Here is a 27,788-nt window from a genome sequence, read left to right as displayed (position 1 = left end):
CCCCGCCTCCACCAGCAGTACAGCCCAATAGGGAGGAGGGCTTGGACATGGGCGTGGAAATCGGAGGAGGGAGCAGGGAGGGAAGGGGAGAGAGCAGGGTTGGTGGACCCGGGGTGAGGGTGGGGGCCATAGGAAAACAAAAAACTAGCCCGTTGTTACGGGCTTAACGGCTAGTATATATATATATAAGAGGCACTTAACCATGACAGACCCAACATGTCCCAAAGTCCAATGGACCACATATTTTACCCACCTTCACCTAGAGACCAAAGCTCAATGCATCAGTAAGTAAGCTTTGACCCTGTTCCCAAAGATCGAGACATTCGGTTCTTGTTTCTAATGAAAGGCTGTTCCACAGTTTTAGGACCATCACAGATCTGAATTTAGCTTCAAAAACTAGACAACCTTCTAACCCAAATTGTGGCAACGTTCACAGGTGTCTTTGACTTGGTACATCCCATATTAAAAATGCACTCATTTCAACTTAACCTTTAAATCATTTACAGGCAATGGTAGTAAATCTGCGACCTGAGTGAACGTAAGAAACTCACAGACATACAGGCGGGCAGTATTGGTGAAACTAGACTCCACCATAATGGCAAGAAGAATTAGTGTAGTGCCAGATCTGGATCAGAACTTGCTATCCAGCAAAAGCAGAGCCTAAAGTCACAGTGACTTCAGCAAGTTTGGCACTATCTGGACAGAAATAAGTAAACCATAGTCTAGTGATTTCCAAACCTGGTCCTGGAGGCACCCCAGCCAGTCAGGATTTCAGAATATCCACAATGACTACTCATGGGAGAGATATGCATGCACTACTTCCACTGTATGCAAATCTCTCTCATGAATATTCATTCTAGATATCCTGAAAAACTGATTGGCTGGGGTGCCCTCCAGGGTCAGGTTTGGGAACCAATTGCAGACAGCAGCAGTAGGTCTAGACAGCCAAGGAAGAAATGGGAAAACAAATATATAGAAATTAAAAAAAAAAAGTTTATTCTAAATATGTTTTTGTACAGGATATCATGTAATACAATATTAATTGTACAGAGATATCACTGAAAAGGTGTGACAAATGCAAAATAAAACCCCTAAACAAATGTATGTGTATATATGTGTGTGTGTGTATATATATATATATATATATATATATATATATATATATACACATACATATACACATATATACACATACATATACACACATATATACATACATATACACACATACATACACACAGTGATAATTCTGCCCCCTGCCTAGAAATGAACAAGTTAATTTCATCTATTTTGAAGTTCTCCCCCAATTTGCCCTGGAAGCAGCTGTGTTGGTAAGCTGCCAAATATCATTGCTCACCATGATCTGAAAGGTTTCTGGTGAAGGAAAGAAGACAACATACACATACATGAGAAAACTCATCTCCACTCAGGTCAATAAAATGTTACCCTTGCCAAATACGGCTGCTCACAAAGGAGAAACTACTGTAAGGATTTCAACATATTCAATATGAACAGCTTCTTGTTCTCTGCCAACTTCTTGTGCCACATGAGATCTAATACAGAATACAGAAAGAAAGAAACGTTCCTTCCTCTCCCACTGAAACATTAGTACTAAATTCTCAAAAGGTAAAACAGAAACCTACCATGTTCCAATCACCTGTGAGAGGAACCATCAGTGGACATACAGATCAGAGATGATACCTTCCATATACTGCAGTACATGTACTTTCAGTGAGATCCTAGTAAAAGAAAGCTTTTCTCTAGAGTTCAGTGATTTCCCCTGTACCATCCCAGGCCATTGAAAATGACTATATCAAAGGGGAGTTAACCCTGTTTGTCACTGGATGTGAAGAGACCTTGCTCAGTTCTTACAGAAGTTGCTGATCGCAGGTTAACACTAGCACACCTGGATTTTTTCAGCCTCTCTTAAGACCCAGAGACCTCAGCAGCAACCAACAATGAGAATCACCCCCAACACATAGTGTTCTTTGGTAAGGGCTACTGCCCCACTCCCATATACTGAAAATGCTCTCATTCATCCAACATCCGCAGATCACTGCCATATGCCGCTGTGCTCAGGGAAGACTGTTCGAAATGTCAGGTTAATCCGGGCTTCCCGGGTATGGTACTCCTTCGGCACACGATGCTTTAAATACAGAGACAAAAATGGGTTAACATGTAAACTATCTAACCTCCACGCAACTGGGTAACTCGCAAGACTGCTAAAAACTCACATTTTAAGATTTAGAAGTCAAAAATATTTCCTATATCCAATTTAAGAAGTGGTTTCATGTTTTTGGAAGTCAAGATTATAAAATTTAAATAATGTAGTTTTGAATAGTAAATTTCTCTGAGTTCTAAAGGATTTGGACAAACATTTTTGAAGTGTGATCTGTTATTGAGAGCCATCGGTAGGTAAATATGCTGGCTGCTTTGCCTTAATAAAGAACTGTTTTGCTATCCTCTAATCTGCCAGTCTGTGATATTGTCTCTGTGTATGTGCAAGCTCGTCTGCTCCCAGTAGCTCTGGTTTCAATGATTGCTCTGCTGCAAAGGTTCTAGGTGCTTGAGGCTATGCTTCATTTTTTTTATGCCTGCCACTTTCCTCCTGCTCCTCTGGACTATGAGCTCAATTAAAACCAATCTCTAGTGGGCTATGGTATCAACTGATTTTATTGACAACTACCCAGGAATTTTCCTTCATTTTATTCTCTTTGCCAAATTCTGCCCCATTATCACACTGAATGTCCTTAGTCTGGGGACACAAAATGTGGTTCCTTCAGGAATCTGGAAAGGATGGACCCTAAATGTGGATAATAGATATCAACATTCAGCGATGACCAAGACATACTTCACCCCTCACCAACAGGCTATCAATACTGCCCGAACACCAGAGTGCCTACCTATGTGGTTGGCGACGTGGGCGAGCCAGACCTTAATGATCTAAGGGTCCGGAGTGCAAAGTGTGTGTGGGGGCACAGTTTGGTCTGCATTCCTGCCGCAACCCCTGTCAGCTGAAGCCTTTCTCCAGCACTGTTCTCTGTACATTGCCTGCCCTGCTTCTCCTCACATCGCGTGCATGCTCAGTTTCACTAAACCTGAGCATGCACACAATATGAGAGGAAGCAGAGCAGACAATGCGCAAAGAGGGGCCCCGGATCCATGTTGGAGGGGCCCAGGCCCCCTGTAGCTACACCACTGGTTGCTGAGTCCAAACCAAACAACCTCCATCCCTGACCACCTATTTTCTGAAGCTGTGTGCGGACCCCAGTGGCCCAATCTATTCTGCTGCCTATGCTCCACAGCATCCCTACCCCCCTCCCCCCCCCAAACTGATCTGACCCACAAACTAAATGCTGCTTCTCTTTATGGCAGAGCCACAAAGACTTACTGTGAAATTATTGTTTCTAGTCCTTATACCTGCCAGTCTTCCTGTGTGGCACCTTCCATCATTAGCAATGTCCCATGGTCCAGTGGGATATGCACTCTCTCAACATAGGTATAATCACCATGTTCTTCCTAAAATGAAAACACCAGTCACACAATGAAGAACATGCAGTTGCTACCAGTGGTCAAACCATTAACAGGAGAGTCAGTACTTGCCAGGCGTCATACATGGTGAATTCACCCATTTTTAGGCCAAAAGGGATGAGGTAGTTATTCAACAAGATGGCAAGTAAAACTATTTAATGGTCAAAGCTGCAGTAGGGATACATAGAAGGCTGAATAGGTTGACAATGAGTGTGTAAATGAGGCATTTATTAGAATTACTTCCACCCTGTTTTTCTACTTTCAATCAAGGTGGCTTACAACATTATAAAAACTTAGTCATTTTAAGAGTGATTTGAAATGGTTATTTAAATCCTGAAATCACCAAACATATAAAGAAAATAAATGCCCCTATTCAAGGTGGAATATAAATGATGGGATTGGCTACTGTTATGATTTATTCATTAATATTTTTCTCTCTCTAGCATTTGCCTTAAAAGCTGCTAATATTCTCCATCATGTGTCTTTACTTAATACACATCTATATGAAATGTCTACAAAATAGTAATCAATTATTAATATTGTTCCAAGATTAAACTTTCTCTCTCCAAGAATTTTTTTTTTTAAACCTGAAGGCAAATTCTCTACGATAATGCTTCATTTCCCTTTTCTGAGCATGCAGTGCTACTTAGGAAAATCACACCGAGCTTGCTCAGGATATGATATCAGCTTGGTCAATAGACAGAAAGGCAAGAACAGCTTCATTTCTCGCCCTACACCACCCCATTTGAATACTCTCAAACACTTATGCATCCCGGTTCCATAAGTGTGAGTGGGTGAAATCCTTATCTTTATATACACAGGAAACGCCTGAAAACAGATTAACGTCTTAGTAATGTTAAGAAGAATGATATGAATATGTCTTTCCCTCAGACTAATATATTGTTTTACACTTTTTTTTATTATATTTGTATCCCACACTTTCCCACTAAAAGCAGGCTCAATGTGGCTTACATAGTAATAGGTAGGTAACACAGAATTTTGTTATGTAAAGTAGGAAATTAAGTATAACATAATAGAAGGATGGATGGGTAGTAAATGGATGGGTAGGTAGGTAGAGACAGGTGATAGAGAGAGGAGGGTAAGGTGGGAGATAGATTCTGGCTCAATGTCGTTTTCTCTTCAGTATATGTAAGGTAGATGGGTTCATGAGATTAATCTGGGTCTTTTGGGTAGATGTTTGAATAGATGGGTTTTTAGTGCTTTTCTGAATGGTAGGTGGTCATGGATTGCTCGGATAGGTCTAGGGAGAGCGTTCCATAGACGCTCATTTTTGACTCCGTCTCACATTTATTTGCATTCACCAAAACACAGGAGCAGGAAAGGGATATAAACTAAACCTATGTTAAGGAGTAGAAAGTCAAAGAATGAAAAAAAGGCAATTACTGCCATAGGTAAAGGAAGTCATACAGAGAGATGGTCACTGCTGGAGGTTCTGACTAGTAGTCACACAGTGAAGCAGGGACACTCACTGCAGGTCATTGGCAAAACTGTGGTTTTAGGAGGATATTTTGGTACTGGAATGGCAGTTCTGTATTCTGCAGCATCTCTAAGGAGGGGACTGTACCAACATGGAGAATGGGGACGGTTACAATCAAAGCAGTTTACATATTATATACGGGTACTTATTTTGTACCTGAGATAATGGAGGATTAAGTGATTTCCCTAGATTCACAAGGAGCTGCAGTGGGAATTGAATCAACTTTGCCAAGATCAAAGCCCGCTGCACTAACCACTAGGCTACTCCTCCACTCCACATTATGGGTGCTTGAGAAGAGGTTTGAGATGCACTGGCAGAACTGTGTGTAAGGCTCACTATTAGAATGGCAGGTGGTGCTAGGGTGCCTGACTCAGGCATTTTTGGCAGAACTATCTGTGGGGTTCAGCTTTACATTAAATGCCAGAGAATTGCACAGCCTTCCCACATCATCTTATAATTAGAATATAGTTATGCTTTTTAAAATATCAAGCTGAAATTCTGGCTTCACAGTCTGCAGAAGAGCCAGAAGCATTTAATTCTCTCAACCCTTCTTCTGTTTCCCTGGTTACAGGCAGTGAAAGAACTTTCCTTGTTCCTGTTTTAGTACTGCAATGCCTGTGTGGTGCTGGGAGATATTACTGGCAGCAGAAAGAGATACATGCACCAAAGTTCTCCTCTGTGCTATCCCTTTCCCGGATTGCTAGCAGTAATGTTCATTCTTTTTCCTTGCCAAACTTGCCTGAAGCACAGCAGTAGGTGTGTGCATGACACACAGCAAGATATACTGGCATGAAGCATTACTGCAACCACTCAGCAGAACATTCAGGGTGCCTAAATCTGTGCTGCTGGTCTTTGCTCACTGGTGAAGAGTGTACATCTCCAGAAAAGTTCTACCTACCTTACCTCTTCAGGAAATTCTATGAGTAAAATATGCACTAATCATTATGGAACAATACACAACACAACCTCTAACTGTAATGCATCTTTTCATTTAAGAAATTAACTAAGACATATCTTCTCAAGAAACCCAATAACTATTGTATAAGCACTAAACCACTGTAAAACACAGCATCACACAACCTTGTAAACTGAATCAATGTAATCTCTAACTGTTAAATGTAAGCCACACTGAACCAAAACTCATTTTTGGATAATTGTGGGATACAAGTATGAATGAATGAATGAATAAATAAATAAATAAATAAATAAATAAAATCTCCAGAAATGCCTCTTGGCAAGAAATATTTTCATTCTAAATAGAATAACTAGAGGTTCAAAATTAGCAGCTCACACTATGAGGAATATTTTCAAAGCACTTAGACATACAAAGTTACTGTACATAGTAACCTATGGAACTTTGTAAGTCTTAAGTGTTTTGAAAATGAGCCCCAAAGTCATCTTAGCTTTGAAGTCCTGGCACACACACAAAAAGAAACTTTGGAAACAAAATATACTGTCAGGTTGGCAAAAGAATGCTTGGAAAAGTTCCTTTTCCTTGAAATAACATTTACTATAGATAGCAGAGCAGTATTTTGGTCTTTTTCTGCCATCATCTACTAGTCTGTTCACGCCATCCGTGTGTTCGGTATTCAAAGATTCGCTTATTCACAGCCATGCACAGTATAGTGCGAGTGCAAATGAAAGTTGTGGGTGAATACTGTTAATTCAAAAACCTGTACGTACCGTACTTTTACAAAAAAAAAAAAATGCATTAAAATATATTTATAAAATGCACAATAAACTGTCCTTTACAAAAATGGTACACGAAATGAGTTTATGGTATTCACTATACACGTTTGCTACCTAACAGTGTCACACAAAACCTAACCACCTTTTCCCCATAAGACGAAAGGTTCTGTATTTGCGTTTTTGGTATTCACTGGGTTTTCTAGAAACCTAACCAAAGCAAATTGCAAGAAAGGGCAACTCCAGGCCTCGAGTGCAAAAGGCATGTCAGGTTTTCAGGATACCTACAATGGACAGCACATGCAAAAAGTTCAAGCATATCTCCACTTTATGCAAATCATGCATATTCATTGTGGATATCCTGAAAATATAACCCATCTGTGGCACTCAAGGACCACAGTTGCCTATACATATTATGTGGTACAGGGGCAGGCAACTTAACAAGCTGTGCTTGGAACCTGCTTTTAAAATCAGACCTGCAGTACCAGCCCAATGTGAAATATTTCAGTGTCTTTCTGCCACATTGTCTTGGTCCCTGAGGATCATCTCTCTTTCTATAGGATGCACAGAACAAATCACTTGGCATCGACACTTCTTTTAATAATGGTTGGAACAGGAATGTCCCATCTGATAATGTCTTCATTCTCCACAGTTCTCCCAGAGTTGTAGTAACAGTGCTTTTATGTATTTATTTTATAAAACATTACATCATTTTAATGATATTACTCAATTCTGGTACAGCAACGCTATAGTATTCGCACAGTTTTCAGTGGACAAGTTGTGCAACTTTATAACTTTGCTGACGTCACCACAACAAAACTAGCAATGAGAGGAATAACTCTGTACTTTCTCACAGCTTTGTGACCCCTGCATCTGAGTCTATGGGTCAAAATTGGAAAAAAAAACAAACCACACAATCACACAAAAGCAAAACAGCATGACTCAGCGCAGCATGGTTTTGGAGACAAAATGTTAGAGGCTATACTTACATGGCCAGGCCTTTTCCTCATTTGAAAGGTGCGAGTGTCTCCAAAACTAAGTGAAGCAATGACAGGGCTCTTTCCCAGTGAGGGCTCAGAATCGCTGTGCCAGTCAATGCTATCCTTATCATTCCTGTACAAATTGCAAAGCAGGGAGTTGAAGATGTATCCAGTGACCTCCTCAATACGATTCTTCAGCATGGTCAGCAGGGGGTGCCACTAAGTGCATCCAAACAGACAGAGAACAATAATAAATACAGTGCAAAGGGGACAGGAAGAAAAACAAATAGATGACAAGTAGCAACAAATATCCCATTATACAAAGCAGTGCGGAGATGAATGAATAATTGCACATCCGCATAGAAAAATATGCAGAACTGTAGTGTCCTTCTACAAATTATAGTCCATGTCAGGCAGGAAGAAAATACGTACATGAGGGTTCGGCTGCATCGTGCTTCGGGAGTAAGTATAAGGGAGCTCTCCATACCAGGCTGTCAGCCTTGGCTCCTGATAAAATCCATCTACAAGCAGGAAAGAGTAATGAGAAAAAGCTAACAGAAAAGCCATGCTATATGTCTACCCTGTATATACACAATCACAGGATGAGAGAGGCGATATCACAGGGCATGAGTGCCCTCTACTGGATAATCTGAATACAACAATCAAGCAACACCAAAGAGCATCTAATGTAATATTTCAGCGACAGCCCTGTTTGCCAATGATGTGGGATGTCTGGCTATTAATTTTATTACCTGGCCTGCATGACAGCTTCCACATTAAAAGATAATAAAATACTAAGGCTATTAATTTTTAAAATTTAGGCACAGGCAGATGAAGTGACTTGGTTCCAAGGTGATGCAAATACCGTTGAAGTGAAGTCGGGGTTAGAATACAGTACAGGGAGTGCCACAGAGTCACTGGCAGAGCCAAGATTTGAACAATGGCAGAAGGTAGTAAAAATAAACTTGTCTAAGGGTCTCATTTTCAAAGCACTTAGACATTCAAAGTACCATAATAACCTATGGTACTTTGTGTGTCCAAGTACTTTGAAAAGGAACCCCTAGGTCACATAAGGATCACTGACAGAGCCAGATTTCAACTCAAATGGCAGAGGCTCTTCTGGCCTGCAATTTCATTTCCCTAACTTTTTTCTTAAGACAGCTTACCAAATCACTATGCTTACCTTGTCTGAAATTTGTTTTCTGACTCCATGGAATCTCCTTCTGGAGATGCTCAAACATCCAGTCTGCTTCTTTCGGATCAATGAAAGAGGGGAAGAGATGTAGCCTGGTGCAAGAATCAAAGGAATAAATCACAGCTGTAAATAAGAAGAGAGAAGACACTAATTAAAAGTAGTTTAAACCAACCCTACCTGGAGACTCCTGCTGCTGACGTGCTGATATCATAAACTCCAGCTTTGCTAAGAAAAGAAAGTGAAGGAGGATGTCACTGACAAGTTCAAGGAATCCCTTAGGTTAAATTTTCACAAGATTCACCTTTTAAATAAGTGTACCTATACCCCCCATCCATCACTTGGATGGTTCCCATGAGGTTTTCTTAATGGATATGTGCTTTGTCCTACACTTTTCTCCGTGCTTTCTTTCATTTTTGGAAGAGCTCCTGCTGTCTCCCTCATGGCGGGGGGGGGGGGGGGGGGGGGGGGGGGGGGAGGTACAGACCTAGTTTCCAAGATCTCTTTTAAGTTTCATTTTAAAACTCCTATCAACTTACTTTAGGAGGGGTTACAGTGGTACATCAAGTTGTTACATCAAGCATCAGAGTTTTAAATATTCATATAAATGAAAACAAGTCTTGTATACAGAGAAAGAAGACAGATATGCATTTGGGAATACAATGTAATGAGATGGATCACAAATTTGATACATTTGTCATATTTTGTGATCTATCAGGTGCTTGCGGGAAGGAGAAGAGATGATGGGAACAGTGGTAGATCCACAAGTTGGGCCTTCTGGAACTATGGGGACTGAATAACAAATAGCCTCTTTAAAAAAAAAAGGGAATAGTGGTGTTGCTTTCTATATAACAATAGAAGAACTGACAACACAAGTCATAGGGCAGCAATTGGTTTCATTCAATAAGGGCATTTCTTTTAAAACCAAGTACCATTTTGTTTGTGGGAAAGCTAGATAAAAACTGCAGATATATCACAGAATAAGAAGTGTTTAATACTCTACAATGTTAAGATAAAGTGGAAGTTGAGATATTCCGCCTTGTTTACGTTGTTTCAGAGTTGGGCATATGTATGCTGAGCATCAAAGCACGTGAAAATCCCCACAAAAAAGCTGGAGGATAACCTTGGATTCTTGAGCTCCTTTTTAGATAACATTAAGTAATTAGAAGCACTTAGCATACTTACAAGTATATGTTGTAAAAACAACTTCACAAAGCCAGGTTTGCGTTTGAGTTGTATATGCAGCGTATGCGACATCTGATTGAATTTTAAGCCACAGGAATTGTAAATAAAAAACTTTAGTCCCATTAGTGCAGCAACAGTCCAGAGCCAAACCTGCACTCAGAGGCCCTTAATTTGGCTGCTAGGTGACACCATCACACAACACAATTATCGACATCCTTCTCCCATTATCACTTATTTCATACTTATATAGAGCCGCGTTGGTAGCAGTGAGCAAACTCATGGCAACCTCATGCAGAATACTGTAGTATTTCCCTGTCTTGAAGGCTATATATACCCTTCCTCAACAGGTAGTTCAAATTTATCTGTTGTCAATATCAGAATTTTCAATATCAATGTACCAAAAATTAGATACTGTAAACAAAATAACATGAGGACACAAAAGTGTGATAGTTAATAGATAGATCACCTAAAACCAAGAACCAGTGTACTATGCAGAAGTATATGATCAAGGATGGAAATATTTTAGAGGCAAGGCGAGACTTCAAATAACTTACCACATTAAGGATTTCTGGTTTTTGTCCCAGAAACTTGAAAGTTCCTTCCTATATGTACATTTGATTGGAGGGGGAGCAAAATGGAAGTGGACACTGTATTTATAAAATCAACTAATTCTTCCAACCAGGGATATATATCACTACACTGTGACACTTGCTGACCCTAGGGATGTGTGTTCTGTGAAACTTGCTTCTCCCTTTCCCATGTTCTCTAAAACCTGCTGTGACCTGGGATACTCTTTCCTGTGTATTGCATGCTTTTTTCTTTCCTAGTGATATCCCTGTCTGAATGCTGTAACTTTCATGCCTCTTATAACTGCCATGCACTTACTCAATCACACGTAGTTCAGGAATTCTGCGTGTTACCTGAAAGAAAGCAACAGAATTTTAGCAAGCTCCTGTGTGCACAGCACAGCCACCTAGTCATAAGTACATAAGTACATAAGTAGTGCCATACTGGGAAAGACCAAAGGTCCATCTAGCCCAGCATCCTGTCACCGACAGTGGCCAATCCAGGTCAAGGGCACCTGGCACGCTCCCCAAACGTAAAAACATTCCAGACAAGTTATACCTAAAAATGCGGAATTTTTCCAAGTCCATTTAATAGCGGTCTATGGACTTGTCCTTTAGGAATCTATCTAACCCCTTTTTAAACTCCGTCAAGCTAACCGCCCGTACCACGTTCTCCGGCAACGAATTCCAGAGTCTAATTACACGTTGGGTGAAGAAAAATTTTCTCCGATTCGTTTTAAATTTACCACACTGTAGCTTCAACTCATGCCCTCTAGTCCTAGTATTTTTGGATAGCGTGAACAGTCGCTTCACATCCACCCGATCCATTCCACTCATTATTTTATACACTTCTATCATATCTCCCCTCAGCCGTCTCTTCTCCAAGCTGAAAAGCCCTAGCCTTCTCAGCCTCTCTTCATAGGAAAGTCGTCCCATCCCCACTATCATTTTCGTCGCCCTTCACTGTACCTTTTCCAATTCTACTATATCTTTTTTGAGATACGGAGACCAGTACTGAACACAATACTCCAGGTGCGGTCGCACCATGGAGCGATACAACGGCATTATAACATCCGCACACCTGGACTCCATACCCTTCCTAATAACACCCAACATTCTATTCGCTTTCCTAGCCGCAGCAGCACACTGAGCAGAAGGTCTCAGCGTATCATCGACGACGACACCCAGATCCCTTTCTTGATCCGTAACTCCTAACGCGGAACCTTGCAAGACGTAGCTATAATTCGGGTTCCTCTTACCCACATGCATCACTTTGCACTTGTCAACATTGAACTTCATCTGCCACTTGCACGCCCATTCTCCCAGTCTCACAAGGTCCTCCTGTAATCGTTCACATTCCTCCTGCGACTTGACGACCCTGAATAATTTTGTGTCATCGGCGAATTTAATTACCTCACTAGTTATTCCCATCTCTAGGTCATTTATAAATACATTAAAAAGCAACGGACCCAGCACAGACCCCTGCGGGACCCCACTAACTACCCTCCTCCACTGAGAATACTGGCCACGCAATCCTACTCTCTGCTTCCTATCTTTCAACCAGTTCTTAATCCATAATAATACCCTACCTCCGATTCCATGACTCTGCAATTTCTTCAGGAGTCTTTCGTGCGGCACTTTGTCAAACGCCTTCTGAAAATCCAGATATACAATATCAACCGGCTCCCCATTGTCCACATGTTTGCTTACCCCCTCAAAAAAATGCATTAGATTGGTGAGGCAAGACTTCCCTTCACTAAATCCGTGCTGACTTTGTCTCATCAGTCCATGTTTTTGTATATGCTCTGCAATTTTATTCTTAATAATAGCCTCCACCATCTTGCCCGGCACCGACGTCAGACTCACCGGTCTATAATTTCCCGGATCTCCTCTGGAACCCTTCTTAAAAATCGGAGTAACATTGGCTACCCTCCAGTCTTCCGGTACTACACTCGATTTTAGGGACAGATTGCATATTTCTAACAGTAGCTCCGCAAGTTCATTTTTTAGTTCTATTAATACTCTGGGATGAATACCATCAGGTCCCGGTGATTTACTACTCTTCAGCTTGCTGAACTGACCCATGACATCCTCCAAGGTTACAGAGAATTTGTTTAGTTTCTCAGACTCCCCCGCTTCAAATATTCTTTCCGGCACCGGTGTCCCCCCCAAATCCTCCTCGGTGAAGACCGAAGCAAAGAATTCATTTAATTTCTCCGCTACGGCTTTGTCCTCCTTGATCGCCCCTTTAACACCATTTTCGTCCAGCGGCCCAACCGACTCTTTGGCCGGTTTCCTGCTTTTAATGTATCTAAAAAAATTTTTACTATGTATTTTTGCTTCCAACGCTAATTTCTTCTCAAAGTCCTTTTTTGCCCTCCTTATCTCCGCTTTGCATTTGGCTTGGCATTCCTTATGATCTATCCTGTTACTTTCAGTTGGTTCTCTTCTCCACTTTCTGAAGGATTGTTTTTTGGCTCTAATGATTTCCTTTATCTTACTGTTTAGCCACGCCGGCTGACGTTTAGTCTTTTTTCCCTTTTTTCTAATACGTGGAATATATTTGTCCTGAACCTCCAGGATGGTGTTTTTAAACAGCATCCACGCCTGATGCAAGTTTTTTACTCTGCGAGCTGCTCCTTTCAGTCTTTTTTTCACCATTTTTCTCATTTTGTCGTAATCACCTTTTCTATAGTTAAACGCTAGCGTACTTGATTTCCTAGTTTCACTTCCTTCAATGCCAATATCAAAACCGATCATATTATGATCACTGTTATCAAGCGGCCCTCGTATCGTTACCCCCTGCACTAGATCATGAGCACCACTAAGGACTAAGTCTAGTATTTTTCCTGGAATAAACATCTTAAGTTGCTTTGTGAAAATGGAGCAACTGTTGTTGAAAGTCATTTAATGCCCTCACTGCATTTCATTTTCAGTAAGTACAAGGCTCCCTGTATTGGTAGCAGCAGTATCCAAAGTCCTTAACCTGAGTTACCACAAGCTTTATATATTCTATTTTGTTTCATCTATCACTGTTTATGATTAACATCAAAGCGACTGGCTGATAAGGGTCTCAATCAAGCCAGATAGAAACATGGGTGTGATATCACATATTTTAAAAGAAATCAAGAACTTTCATGCGAGGTAAACAGTGACAGTCCCAAGGTCAGACCTGAACACTGGTGAGGGCAGGAGAACATGGGCTGAGGATGCCAACTTTTAATCTCTCTGGAATTAGTTGAGAGAGGACATAGAAAAGCAGTAATTGGGCTTAAAAAAGGTTTGGACAGGGACAAGTTTACAGCATCAAATCTACCTACCTTTCAGGGTCCTGCTAGGTAACTGTAACCTAGATGGACCACTGTTGAAAAAGAATACTAGGCTTGATGTGCCTTCAGTGTGACCCAATACAGCAATTTTTATATGCTTAAGTCAGTATTGCAAAGCAACCGAGGTACAGCAGAATGCTGCCAACAGTATGTGGGTGTGCTTTTTCTCTCCATGAAGCATGTATCTAGAACATTTAAGGGTTTTTTTCCTTCTGATTGTAATTCTATCATTTGTCTATTCCATATCAATGTAGAAAAGCAGTATATAAACCCAATAAGAGGCAAATAGCTCCCTTCTAAGTTAATTGTGCTCTTAAGATACTTGGTTCATTTTAAGAGAATGCCTCTGCATTTTGTATCTTGGAATTTATAACTAAAAGAAGCCAACTCCTAGAAGGCAGATCAACACCTGAATCTCTGTACTTCCATCTTACTACTACTAATCATTTCTATAGCGCTACTAGACTACTACTACTACTAGTATTTATATAGCGCTACCAGACGCACGCAGCGCTGAGCATTTGACATAGAGAGACAGTCCCTGCTTAAAGAGCTTACAATCTAGGTAAAACAGACAAGACACTAGATGTACACATTATATGCAGGTACTTTCTCTGTCCCTAGAGAGCTCACAATGGGGCAAAGGAGGGTTAAGGACCCCTTTTACCAAGCTGCGGCAAAAAGGGGCCTGCACTGGGGTGTGTTTTTGACACATGTCAAGGCCCCCTTTCACCACACCTGGTAAAAAAAGGGCAGTGTTTCTTTTCTGCAGGAAATGGCTGTGAGGCAAGTAAAGCACTTGCTGAGGTGGTGGTAAGGGCTCCTGTGCTAACCCGGTGGTAACTGGACAGCACTCGGCACTACATGATTACCGTTGGGTACACCTCGGTGCTACAAAAATAAATATATTTTTGTAGTGCCAGATGACAGTGCATCGGGTGGTGGGAAGTACTGCTAGGCTACTGCAGTAGCCCTGCATTACTTCCCGTTCAGTAAGTGGTAAGCTCACATTGGGCTTACTGCCACTTTGTAAAAGGAGCCCTGAGTGACTTGCTCAAGGTCATAAGGAGCTACAGTGAGAGCTGAACACAGTTTGACAGGATTAAAGCCTGTTGCACTAACCGTTAGGCTACTCCTCCACTCTTTTCACTATGATTCACGGATAAGAAAAAGCTCTCACACATTTTAATAATTATTATTCCATGTGGAAATTAAAAAGAGTAAGACCTTTCTTCCCAAGGACTGTTTTCCGTAACCTGGTACAATCAATGGTGCTCAGCCACCTAGACTACTGCAACGCACTCTATGCCGGCTGTAAAGAGCAAATAATCAAAAAACTTCAGACAGCCCAAAACACTGCAGCTAGACTCATATTCGGCAAAACAAAATATGAAAGTGCCAAACCCCTATGAGAAAAACTACACTGGCTCCCACTTAAAGAACGCATCATGTTCAAAATATGCTCCCTAGTTCACAAGATCATTCACGGAGATGCACCAGCCTACATGTCAGACCTGACAGACCTACCACCCAGGAATGCCAAAACATCATCCCAGAAATTCCTCAACCTGCACCTCCTTAATTGCAAAGGTCTGAAATAGAAACTAATGCACGCATCAAACTTTACCTACTTGAGCACACAGTTATGGAACGCATTGCCGAGGAACTTAAAACTGCTCTACGAATTAAACTTCCAGAAACTACTGAAGGCCCATCTATTTAACAAGGCATACCACAAAGATCAACCAATGTGATTATACACAACTCCTCCACATATAATCAGAAATGTCTTACAATATCTGCTTGCTATACCACGATCATGTTTTTTTTCATTATCTTGTTACCCAAGATCCTACTGTAACACTAACTTATTTCCACCATTCTTGTTGATTGTAAGCCACATTGAGCCTGCAAAAAGGTGGGAAAATGTGGGATACTGTAGGAGTATTTGCTGTGATCTCACCCACCCTGTGTGCATATGAGAGCACCTTTACAGACAAAATGGACGCTGCAACCTTTCACCTATATGTCTGGCTACCCACTGTGCAGAAGGCAGCATTTCAGCTTGTAAGAGATTTACTGAAGCCTGCACCACCTCCAAGGTCACTCTGCATCGGGGGAGAATGCCTGTCCCAGGGAGAGAGCTTACGAGATAAGACGGACAAAGGAAGCTTCATACAGATGCTGGGAGTACATGGGGGAATTATTTCTGATTGGCTCCCAGAAAAGGGATTGATCTGAGAAGCGGGAACAGAAGGAGTAGTTCCTGAGAGAAGAGAGAAGAGAGAAGAACTAGGAAGAAGAACAGAAGAGGAGAACACTTGCATATCTGCAAGCACCTGATTTTACCTGAGAGACTTACTGATAATACCTGGCAAAGCTTTTCCCCAGGTTACAGCTGTCTACAGGATCTATACTGCGTCTGTATCATCTGTGGCTGATCAAGACAAGTGCATCACCTGAGCTTGTGGGACCTCGCTGAGACCTTCGGCTGAGGCATTGGAAGGAATCTGATCTGGAAACCGGGACGGTGAGATCATAGTTTACTTCCTTCAGGCTGGGTTAGGTAATTAGTCTGGGCTCGGACCCATCAGATGTGTGACGTCAGGATTTATGATCTCTAGTTGCTGTTAGCCTAGTATAAGATTTGTGTGGTAATCATTAGGATCTTGGTATTGTGTTATCTGTCATTACAGATTTAGCCAATAGGATAATCATAGTTATTCTCTATTTTTGGTATCATTGTGCATGCAATCAGGAATTGCTGATGCTATAAGCTGATAAGAGTTTTCTATATTTTTGTATATAACGCTGTATAAATAAACTAATATATTCCATTGGTCTGTCCGTTATTTTCCATGCAGCTAATGTTGGGCAGAGGCCACGCCCCCTAGACATAAGCGAGTACATAGGTAGGAAATTGGCCTCTTACAAAAACATATATATAATCCCCTACAAATTGGGGCTCTCGTCCGGGATAGTTAGGGCAGGAAGACAGCAGAAGTTAAAACTTTTTCTGAGTGTTTTCAGAAAGCTGGTTTGACTTTCTGTTTCTCTCTGCACGAACTGCAGTTCCACCCTAGCTAAAACGACAGACTTTTGTTTATACAGCTGTGTTTTATTGCTGCAATTGGTTGACAGATTTATTACTCTGAGCTCCAAAAAGAGAAGAACGGTTTCTCTAACTCTGTAAGGAAGGAACAGGGTGTGTTTAGTCTTTAACATGGCGACCGGCACTGTTGGCACATTGCCTGAAATTCTTCTGAGTGAACAGGAGAGGGGCGTGCTTAAGATATTACTGCCGCTCTCTCATAGTAAGGCGAAACCAGCTCCTCCTACAATAGAGTCTGTACGTGCTTTATTTGGTAGCAGGTCACCGAATAGCTCAGAAGCATATGCTACGGTTTTAAATACAATTATAAAAGAGAAACAGCATTTGTCACAATGGATGCTTTGTGAATTGGGCGTGTCTCTTTTGGCAGTCAAGGACTCTTTGATGAATGAGATAAGACAGATATCTGTACCTCTAACAGATCGCATAGCGGAGTTGCAGTTAGATTTGTCCCAGACTAGGGAAACTGTCCAGGAGCGAGACAGTGAGTTAGCTGCATTACGAGTTGATTTAGACACTGCCAGATCTGCTTTAGCAGGGACCAATGTAAGCCCCGCCCCACCTGACTCCTCTGAAGAGATTTGTACGGAGTGCCAGACACTGTATGATAAGTGTAAAACTTTGCAGTGTGACCTAACTGATTGTGAAGCACTTAATTACACATTAAAGCAGGAAATTGCCCAGTACCTCGTGTCTTTTGATGCGGTGCAAGAGAAATTTTCTCGGGTGACGGGTGCATTACACAACCAGATTGGGGAAACAGATAAGTTGCGGACATTAAATCGGGAGCTAAAACAGGTCTCAGAAGGTGTTCAGAGTGAGTTGCGCAGGGAGCTAGTGGCCACTCAAGAACAATCTATGTCTGTGTTTCAAAATTGGCACGCAGCCAAGCTAGAGTTGGCGGTGTTAAAAGAAAAGCAGGAGACAGTCTCACTACAATTAGAATGTACAGTGAAGGACAGAGATTCATTGTCTAAAGCATTAGAGGAGTGCACTGTTAAGATTTCCACAATGCAGCAAGAGCTTACGCAAATGGCTCAGGAAGAAGTACCGTATACCTTAGAGTTCCCCGACAGTTTTGCTGTGGGTCACCTCACGCCAGCTCCCGAAATGAACCGTTACGTGAGCCGGGAGGGACCCGAGTTAAACACACCCACTGGGGGCATGGCTCCGGCTCTTTCCCGCCCCTCTGTACAATTCAGCCCCATAGTGGCTGGTGACCGAAGCAGCAGACCCGAGACAGTGCCACACCCATTGGAGGCACGGGCCCAGGGACTGCCTGCTGAAATCATCAGCTCACTTGGTCAGGTGCCTAGCTCAGGGCCTCAGCCTTCGGCAGATACACCCAGTTTTAGCAACGCACCTGCCCCGAGGTTCTCTACACCTGGTAGTGATCAGCGGCATGTCAAGCCGGAACCCCAGAAAGGAATGTCTATGGAGAGGCAGGCATATGTTATAAAGATGCTACGCACCGTAATAGCGCCTTTTAAAGAGTCTGCCTTGGTATCCATAGAAACCCATCTTAAGGCAGTGCATGAACTCCTGCAAACCATGCACGTCTCTTCTGAGAATGATATCAGAGCCCTCCTCAAATGGACCTTTAGTACCGAGTGCCATGAAGTTCTAGATTTGATCATGTCTGATAACCCTGATTTACGGTCAGTGGAGCAAGCCTTAGCAAAGCGCTACGGTCTCTTTGCCAACTCTCTGGAAGCTAAGCGTGCAGCGTATACTATTAGTTGTAAGCCGGAGGAGAGTCCGCGGGAGTGGGCCCATCGCTTGAAGCGTGCATTTTACCAAGGGGGGGTCCCGCCCGATTCTAAAGATCTTGAATTTGGTGATTTCAGGGAACTTTTTATACAGGGTCTGCCTGATCCGATAAAGATTCCCTTGGCAGGAAAAAACGCAGAACCCTATTCCAGCCTTCTAAAGCAGGCTGAAGGAATTTTTGAAATCTGCCGCGCCAAGCCAATCGCAGAGACTCCTAAACCGGCATCCAAGAGTCGCAACAGGGTGATACCACCCGCTGTTTGTGCGGTCACTTCCACGCTTTCTCTGGAAAACAAAGCGCCGAGGCCAACTACGCCGCCGGGCTCTCAGGCCCTGCCGCGGGATGCAGCGCCCCCTATTGCACAGGAGGGACAGCAACACCCTAAAAAGAAGCGGTTTAATCAAAAGAAGTGGAATGCAGAGAAGATCCGCGCTATGCAAGCTCAGCTGGACCAATTGATGGCAAGATGTTCAATCGCGGAGTCTAGCAATGTACCTAAGACACCTCCATCTCATAAAAAGGTCAAATTCCAGAAGCAGAAGGACCAGTCTTCTAGACCGCCGACCCCTCCGGGGCTGAGTGTTAAATCTGTTGAGGTGGAACAGCCATCCTCTTCGGAGGAAGAACAAGCATGACTAGACGTGGCCACAAAACCTGTTACCGCAAGCGTCCCCACTGTCCACGTGGATGCGTTGTCGCCCATCAGTGAGGAGTCCCCCGTGAACCATGCTGCGTCTCAGCCCTCGAACCCGGAAGGGCCTCTTTCAAAAGACTCATCCCAGGAAGTCAGGTATTTTCTAGGTAAGCTTATATCTAAAGGTTACAGATATACCGTGGAGTTGTTAATTCAACAAGTACTTTCCTGTGAAGGTCTCCTGGATACAGCCTCAGAGGTGACTTTGGTCACCCAGGGCCTGTTTCAGAAACTAGAGGCATCTCTAGGGGGGGGTCAGGATGTGCTGCATGTCACACCGTGCGACTTGTCACTGGGGGCCTATGGCAATCAAAGTATTGGAACTGTGGGACAGGTTTGGCTATCTTTACAGCTTGGACAGATGACCGTCAGGCACCCAGCCATCATCACTACCAGTGAGGGTGAAGAATTTCTGATTGGAAATGACCTTTTGAAGAGATTTCGGCCTGTTTTGGATTATGACGAGGAAACGATCTGGTCTAAAGTCACTCGACCCCTTAAATATGTGCGAGGGAGATACTGGCGTACAGTCAGTGATGCCAACTCTGTGGAGCTACAGGACACTCCCCTGCGGACTGATCTCCGGTGTTCCGCGGATCCGCCCATGCGGGAGCCTCCTTTGACAGATGCACCAAAAGGGGGTCAGAAGCATGAAGAACTGGGGCAACAAGCGGACCATCTAGAGATTATTTCACAGGACTCAGCCAAGACGGATGACTTAACAGATACTGTGTCTCCCGTATCACTTGAAATCTCATCTCCTATCTCTGCTCCTGATTTTGCTCATCCTTGCAAGGTGACTGTCATCACCCAGAAAGGTGATGAATTCACCATACCAGTTCAAGTGGCTAACACCCAATTGCTTCAAGCTACTTTACTGTTCACTAGTGATCTCTCCTACATCAGTGACTCTTTGTACAGCCAAATTCGTAAGTCTGTACAACTTCCCTTCAGCAGATGTTCCTCTACTTCGGTACAGGTACCGGGACAAGGCTCCAAGCCGCTTGACGGAATATGTGGCCTTCCCTTGACTGTGGGAAAGAAGACATTCACTCACCACTTCTCTATTGTCCGGGGCTTGAGAGAACCCTTATGTTTGGGGTCAGATTGCCTTGTACGACTGGGAGTTTATGTGGACCTGGTGAATCTTGTCCTGTGGAGTAGAATGCAGAACAACCCAGTGGAGCTTGAACCTACGGCCGTTTGCTTGAAGTCTGGCCAGACCATTCCCCAGGTCTGTGAGGTAGTCTGTGACAAGGATGTAACCATTCCAGGAAGAGTTCGGGATTTTTCCCTCAAGCTTCGCCTCGCCCAAGGACAACGTCTGCTGGATGATGTAGTGTTCTTTAGCCCACATGCCCACTTTCGAGACCTTGGATTGGCAATTGGTGTTCTGCCATGTTTGGAGGTCACCGGTACCACCTTATACCTGTTGGTCACCAATCCACAGTCTGCTGAAGTTGAGCTATCTGCTGGAGATTCTTTTGGCTTTCTGGTTGGCCAGTCCTTCCATGATGTCGAGGTAAGTTTGCCTATCCTTGGCAGGCTGCCTTCTTCTTGGGACACCTGCCGGGGGGGGAGACTGACAGTTGGTTTACCTCTCCCAGGGGCCTCATATCTCTCGAGTTTGTTTGGCCCTATGATGCGACGTGTGCTCAGGTACAGGTGGAAGATGACTTCTTGTTTCTGTCCAGGGAAATGTCTGTACCTCAGAAGCCTCGACGGGTGAATTCTGTGGAAACCTCAACCTTGCAGGAGGACATTGAAGAACAGGTGGAAATTTCATCCAACCAACCTTTCTCAGAGTTTGATGCTATGGTGAAAGAGCAAGTGGAACAGGCTGATGCTTGTACTACTCACTTTGAGATGATGACAGGTAGGGAAATGACATTACCAATTCATTTGTTGTACAGGACTAGTGATGTGAACTTGTCCAGTGCTACCTCCACTCACGAATATGTCACCCATTTGCGTAAGCATTTGCAAAGTGCCTTTGCCTTTGCTCAGAAAAACTTGGAAAGTAGCGCTAGAGGTAGAAAAGCCTATTATGATCAAGGGACTACCTCTAAAGAATACCAAATTGGCGACAAGGTATTCTACTTCAATTTTGCCAGAAACAAGGTTAAAGAAAAGAAGTTTCTGCCTAGTTGGCGTGGTCCATTCCCAATAGTGGAAAAAGCTTCACCTGTGGCTTACCAAATTTGCCTCAAGAAAAATACTAAGGGTGAAGACACCCTTAAATGGGTCCACATCAATCAGTTGAGACCACGTCATCCCAGTCATTTGATTCCAGACGTATGTGTTGATGAAACGAACTGTACTAACACCCCAACAGCATAGTCTGTTTTCTTTGTACCTTGCAGATGCAGAAAAGAACCCTGATGAACGTGTTCTTGATCTCCGTGCTGCTGGGATCGTGGTCCAAGATGATCGAACCTGGTCCCATGTCTGGAGTTGTTCTGCAAGATACCCCTGGCTTCCTGATTACCCAGTCCCAGATTGTTCCACAGAAAGTAGTTGTGTCCCTTGACCCAATGCATGTACTACTGAAACATTTCAATATGAGTAACTTATCTCTGTCTGCCGTTACCTCTTCCTGGTTTCACAATTATATGCAAAATGCCCGTGCACAAGTGAAGAACATTTTGCATCAACTGGACAAAGTCATGGTACAACCTATGCAACCTTATAATTCCAGGTCCAGATCTAAGCGTTTTCTGGGTCTTGCCGGTGGTTTGATTTTTTCGGCCATTGGTTCACTTTTTGGTATTTCCATGTCTGTTGCCAACGTAGTTTCTGTCCAAAAGCTGCAGGCCAATATACATGCCATCCAAGCAGACTTGAAAGCCATTGAGACCAAGTTGGTAGTCCAACAGAGCCAACTTGTTGCCCAGGGTAAAACTATTGCTGATACGGTCACTCTTGTGAATTTACATACACATAAAATTAGTGCTAACACAGCTGATTTGTTGACAATTAAAGGTACCATGAATGAAGACCGTGTGTTTATACAACCTGTTAAGGACCTTATTCAGGATTTATTTAGGGAAGTAGATACTAGTGTTAGTAAGCTAATGCAGGGACAGATACCTACGTACCTAATACCATCTGAGGTTGTTAAAGATGCCTTTGCCAAAGTTACCCGTTTGTCTATTGAACCGGTTCAAATTCAAATTGCATTTCATTTAGGTACTGCCCTTCCCCTTTATTTGGATATGGAGCGTATGGAAATTGCCTTCATCCTTAATTTGCCATTTATTATGCCTGAGAATGTATACCAGCTTAAACAAGTTGTAAATGTAGGTACCTGGCATGAGAATTTGTACCTTAATGTTGATACACCTAAGTATGTTGCTTACCAACAGGATGCTCCGCAACATTATTTGGTCCCTAACTTAGACCTTTGCCACAAAACTAAAGATGTTAATTGGCTATGCCCTGGTAAACCTTTCCTGAAAGACACAACAGAAGCTCTTTGTGGCTTGTCCACAGAGAATGTCCAAGAGAAGTGTAAGGTTACCGTATCAAAATATGATGATTTTTCTGATACCACTGTAGCTGTACTGGATACGGTATGGTTAGTTAGCACACCTAGTACTGAACTTACTGTCACCTTTCAGAAGCATGATGTAATCAACCGTTACACTCTTCCTTGCAATGTTTGTGTGATCGCTGTACCCAAGTATGCTGTTGCCCACGTAGGAGGAGTTTCCCTGTTTTATCTTGACACAGACCCAGTTGTTTCTGAATTGGAAGTGCTTGATGTATTTCGTGGACATCCTATTGACTTTGCTATGGACCTTATACCATTTTTACAGTCCAAAGACTCTCACACTGTTGAATTATCTGTTGACCATGAGACTCTCGAGGTTGCAGATTACAAACGTCGTCCATCTGATGTCACCCAGTTCCACATGTCCACTCACGTTGTCATCCCACTTTTGACCATCTCGTGGGTCATCATGCTCCTGTGTGCTGTAGTGTTTTGGAGAGACCTTCGTCATTTACGCTATCGCGTAAACACTGTCACCTACGGCAATGAGATTGCAAGACTTTATGTAATTACCTCTAACCAGAGTTTTGCCAACAATTTATTCCGTTTTCACTTTTATGTACTAATATGCTTTGCTTTGCATGATGTGATTTTCATGATCTATGTGATTATGGTTCATGATTTGTTTGATTAATTTCATGTGTTAAGACTTTTTGCCTAACTGCACATGCGGGTTCTATTATTCAGTATTTTGCTGTATTAGCATTTGTGATTTCCTTGTGAACATTATTTTGCTTAATTGAACTGTTTTGAAGAGTGTTAGTTTGCATTAGTTAAGATTTACTTTGAAACTTTTGTAGTTTTGACCATGAAGTTTGTACCTGAATCCTGACTGAACTGTCTGGCTTATTTTTGTAGTTAGGTTGGAGAAGGCCTTTACTCCTTTGTAGTAATTTCCATCTCCAAGGGGGGGAATCTGTAGGAGTATTTGCTGTGATCTCACCCACCCTGTGTGCATATGAGAGCACCTTTACAGACAAAATGGACGCTGCAACCTTTCACCTATATGTCTGGCTACCCACTGTGCAGAAGGCAGCATTTCAGCTTGTAAGAGATTTACTGAAGCCTGCACCACCTCCAAGGTCACTCTGCATCGGGGGAGAATGCCTGTCCCAGGGAGAGAGCTTACGAGATAAGACGGACAAAGGAAGCTTCATACAGATGCTGGGAGTACATGGGGGAATTATTTCTGATTGGCTCCCAGAAAAGGGATTGATCTGAGAAGCGGGAACAGAAGGAGTAGTTCCTGAGAGAAGAGAGAAGAGAGAAGAACTAGGAAGAAGAACAGAAGAGGAGAACACTTGCATATCTGCAAGCACCTGATTTTACCTGAGAGACTTACTGATAATACCTGGCAAAGCTTTTCCCCAGGTTACAGCTGTCTACAGGATCTATACTGCGTCTGTATCATCTGTGGCTGATCAAGACAAGTGCATCACCTGAGCTTGTGGGACCTCGCTGAGACCTTCGGCTGAGGCATTGGAAGGAATCTGATCTGGAAACCGGGACGGTGAGATCATAGTTTACTTCCTTCAGGCTGGGTTAGGTAATTAGTCTGGGCTCGGACCCATCAGATGTGTGACGTCAGGATTTATGATCTCTAGTTGCTGTTAGCCTAGTATAAGATTTGTGTGGTAATCATTAGGATCTTGGTATTGTGTTATCTGTCATTACAGATTTAGCCAATAGGATAATCATAGTTATTCTCTATTTTTGGTATCATTGTGCATGCAATCAGGAATTGCTGATGCTATAAGCTGATAAGAGTTTTCTATATTTTTGTATATAACGCTGTATAAATAAACTAATATATTCCATTGGTCTGTCCGTTATTTTCCATGCAGCTAATGTTGGGCAGAGGCCACGCCCCCTAGACATAAGCGAGTACATAGGTAGGAAATTGGCCTCTTACAAAAACATATATATAATCCCCTACAATACAAATGCAATAAATAAATAATTAAAGCGCTTACACACCTCAGCTGGCTCCTTAAATACAAACTGCAGTTTAGTCACAGGTTGCTCTCTGCTCCGTTTTGTTTGTCCTATACTGGCAGGGAGGTTGTCAATCCCAGAGCACTGGGAAACTGGAGCTACAGAAAAGATGAGTGGGAATGAAGTTAAATGTGGCACACATATGTCCCCATGTAAAGTGCACACCTCAAATTCAGAGGGAAAAAAATCTTAACTTCTTCAGTGAAAGTAAATACTAAGCTAGAAACAGACACACTAGCCACATACTGGCTATGGGTAAGTTGATTACAGATTTCACACAAAGAGTTTAACAAAAAAAAAAAAAAATCTCATTTCAATAACTCTGCTTAGACTGCTGGAAGATGCAGTTTATTTTGTGTTTTGTTTTTTCTTCATCAAATCCAATGGAATAGTGGCCGAGTTCACAGACCTGTGGTTCAGTGATAGGCTTCTGCTAAACTCTGTGCTGGGACACTGCATTATCACTTTCACTGGAATAATTTCTGACAGTTACATAAGCATACACTGACCAGACTGACTCCTGGAAATAGCTGTATACAAATAAAGCTCATCCTCTTACTGCACTGGCAAGATCCCAGATATAAAGCAACAGAACTGTAGCCAGTGCTGTTCTCGTCCCACCCCAAATCTTACCCGCGTAAGAAGCCCCACTGCTTCTAACGGGCCCCGCCCATGCTCCCTGGACTCTGGCTCTTCTTCGCTTATCTTCCATTTAATCCTATTACCACACTTTATGGAATCCACCTAAAAAATGCAAAAATGTACAAAGCGAAAGTCAATAGAACAATAACCACCAGAGCGCTGTTATAATAATCATTATCAGAGTCCTATCCAAGCACCACACTCCTACAGATCATAACTACAACAGCCAATTTAAGGAAACCGTGCAGGGCTATAAAAGAAAGTACACGTTATTCTAAAGATAAAAAAATAATAAAATACTAAGGTGCTCATTTTCAAAGCACATATAACTTTGTAACAATATATATGATTTCAAACCATGTCTCCAAATCGCACCGAACCGAGAACCCAACCCTCTCCGACTCCTACCTTCAAACCTATCTTTGCAGTTGCTCCGCTCGCCAGAAAAAACAACCTCCTCCTCCCTCCCCACTTTAACGCAACTTCCTGCTTCGGATACATCCCGTGACCCTGCCGGAAAATGGAATCAGGTAGCGTAGCGTGTCAGAGGGAGCAGGGCGCATCCGGGGAGGAAGTTGCGTCTGAGGGGACGGGGCGGGGCGGGGCGGGGCTAGTAGCAGTTTACCTCACCTCTCTCTCCATCCATACGCAAGTTTGAAAGTAGGGCCGGGGCAGTGAGTTTGGTCTTGAGAGGCTATTTCTTCTGGGTTTACTCTTCTTGCACTAACAGACGTATACTGTGTTGGGGTTATTCGGTACTGCCTGGAGGAAGAGCGTAGGATCCGTCCTTGGAAATTTACACGTGGAGAGTTCCCGTCCGGTAGTTTGAGATTTGCTTAGCGCGTGTCTAGTAAAAGGCATCACAACAAAGTCTGAAAATTCTCTGAAGACAAGCAGGCTAATATTCTCACATATGGGTGACGTCACGTCGGCCCGGAGGACTTTCTAGCAAAGTCTTCTTAAAATTTGAAAGTGTCATGCGTGCGTCCCTTTTCCCGCCTGCCGTGAGGACACATTCCTCAGTTTTTTCTTCTCCGCTTTTGAGGTGACACGGTGTGATTTTCTTCTCGTCGTGTTGTTAAGCCCGGAGGTAAAGATTAAAATCAGTATCCTTTATTATCAGTTTAATTCTTTTTCGTTTTCAAGCTCCCAGCGGCTTTAAGCCTTGTGCCCGCTGTCATCGGACCATCTCTAGCACTGATTCACATTCGTGGTGTTTACAGTGCCTTGGGCCGGATCATCGCTCGGAGGGCTGCAAATTGTGTCTCGCAATGAGAAAGCGGACACTGCACTCGCGAGAGGGCCAAAGAGAGAAGATTTTTGGGTCCGGTGCCTCGGCGTCGAGGTCTATGTCGAAGGAAGTGTCTGCACCGGGAGACTGGGGACAGGCTGCCAAACGACCGATGCACCCTGGGAGCAGTGATGCATCGAGTGGGTCTCCACCCGCCTCGGCGCCTCCTGCTTTGCAGACCCCCCGGGACCGTCCTGCATCGGACCCGGCCCCGAAGAGGCGTGTGGATTCCACGTCCTCTTCTCCGGTGCCGAGGAGTTTTGACGAGGGGCGTCGGGCGAAGGCCAAGAGGCACCATCGTCGTTCTTCATGTCACGGCACCGAGAGCTCCCGGTCATCGAGACATTCGATACCCGAGAAGCGTCGGTGCCGAGAGGATCGCTCCCCCTCTGTTACTGAGGTGCCGACGCGTGGGTCCCTTGGCAGCCAAGTCCCCACTCCTCAACCTCAGCAGACTTTGCCTCCTCTGTCCCAACCGGCCCCCCAGCTCCTTCCGGCAGCAACTCTCAATGAGCGTATGCAGGCCTTTTTTCCTTTTTTTATGGAAATGATGCATCATTGGCAATCGGTGCCGGCGGTACCGGTGTCGATGGGTTCAGAGATGCCGGTGCCGCCGGTGTCAGGGGTATCGGTGTCACCGGTGCCGGAGGCTCGTGCGTCAGGCCTCCAGCCTGTGGTGAGGTCTATTGCACCGGTGCTGCCTTCGGTGCCGGTGTCGTTGACATCCCGGGTCGGCTCTCTGGAGACATCGGTGCAGGAAGCT

General features: G+C 43.4%; 1 protein-coding gene across 3 annotated transcripts; it reads right to left on the bottom strand.

The window, feature by feature from the left end:
• Nucleotides 1-1,194: 1,194 nt before the first annotated feature.
• Nucleotides 1,195-26,221, bottom strand: ALKBH3 (alkB homolog 3, alpha-ketoglutaratedependent dioxygenase). Of its 3 annotated transcripts, none has more exons than XM_030200807.1 (10): nt 26,143-26,221; nt 25,726-25,836; nt 25,075-25,190; nt 10,958-10,992; nt 9,068-9,115; nt 8,879-8,982; nt 8,128-8,216; nt 7,705-7,914; nt 3,421-3,519; nt 1,195-2,146 (listed from the first exon to the last, which is right to left on the bottom strand). In XM_030200807.1, exons 2-10 carry the CDS (start codon nt 25,802-25,804, stop codon nt 2,054-2,056), a joined length of 873 nt encoding a protein of 290 aa, XP_030056667.1. In that variant the 5' UTR covers nt 25,805-25,836; nt 26,143-26,221; the 3' UTR covers nt 1,195-2,053. The 3 variants fall into 3 exon arrangements, with proteins under 3 accessions (XP_030056667.1, XP_030056669.1, XP_030056670.1); XM_030200809.1 differs by having other exon boundaries at nt 25,726-25,838; nt 26,099-26,145; XM_030200810.1 differs by having other exon boundaries at nt 2,059-2,146; nt 3,392-3,519.
• Nucleotides 26,222-27,788: the final 1,567 nt, after the last annotated feature.

Source organism: Microcaecilia unicolor, chromosome 4 (genome assembly GCF_901765095.1).
Source record: "Microcaecilia unicolor chromosome 4, aMicUni1.1, whole genome shotgun sequence".
Lineage (NCBI taxonomy): Eukaryota > Metazoa > Chordata > Amphibia > Gymnophiona > Siphonopidae > Microcaecilia > Microcaecilia unicolor.
This window is presented reverse-complemented; position numbering and strand designations above follow the sequence as displayed.

Excerpts from the sequence above, each read along its gene's own strand:
- ALKBH3 (XM_030200807.1), bottom strand. The coding sequence starts at position 25,804 with ATGGAAGATAAGCGAAGAAGAGCCAGAGTCCAGGGAGCATGGGCGGGG. Across the intron at positions 7,915-8,127 it reads CGATGCAGCCGAACCCTCAT|TGGCACCCCCTGCTGACCAT; the intron begins GTACGTATTTTC and ends GGATGCACTTAG. Across the intron at positions 2,147-3,420 it reads CCACACAGGAAGACTGGCAG|CATCGTGTGCCGAAGGAGTA; the intron begins GTATAAGGACTA and ends CTGTATTTAAAG.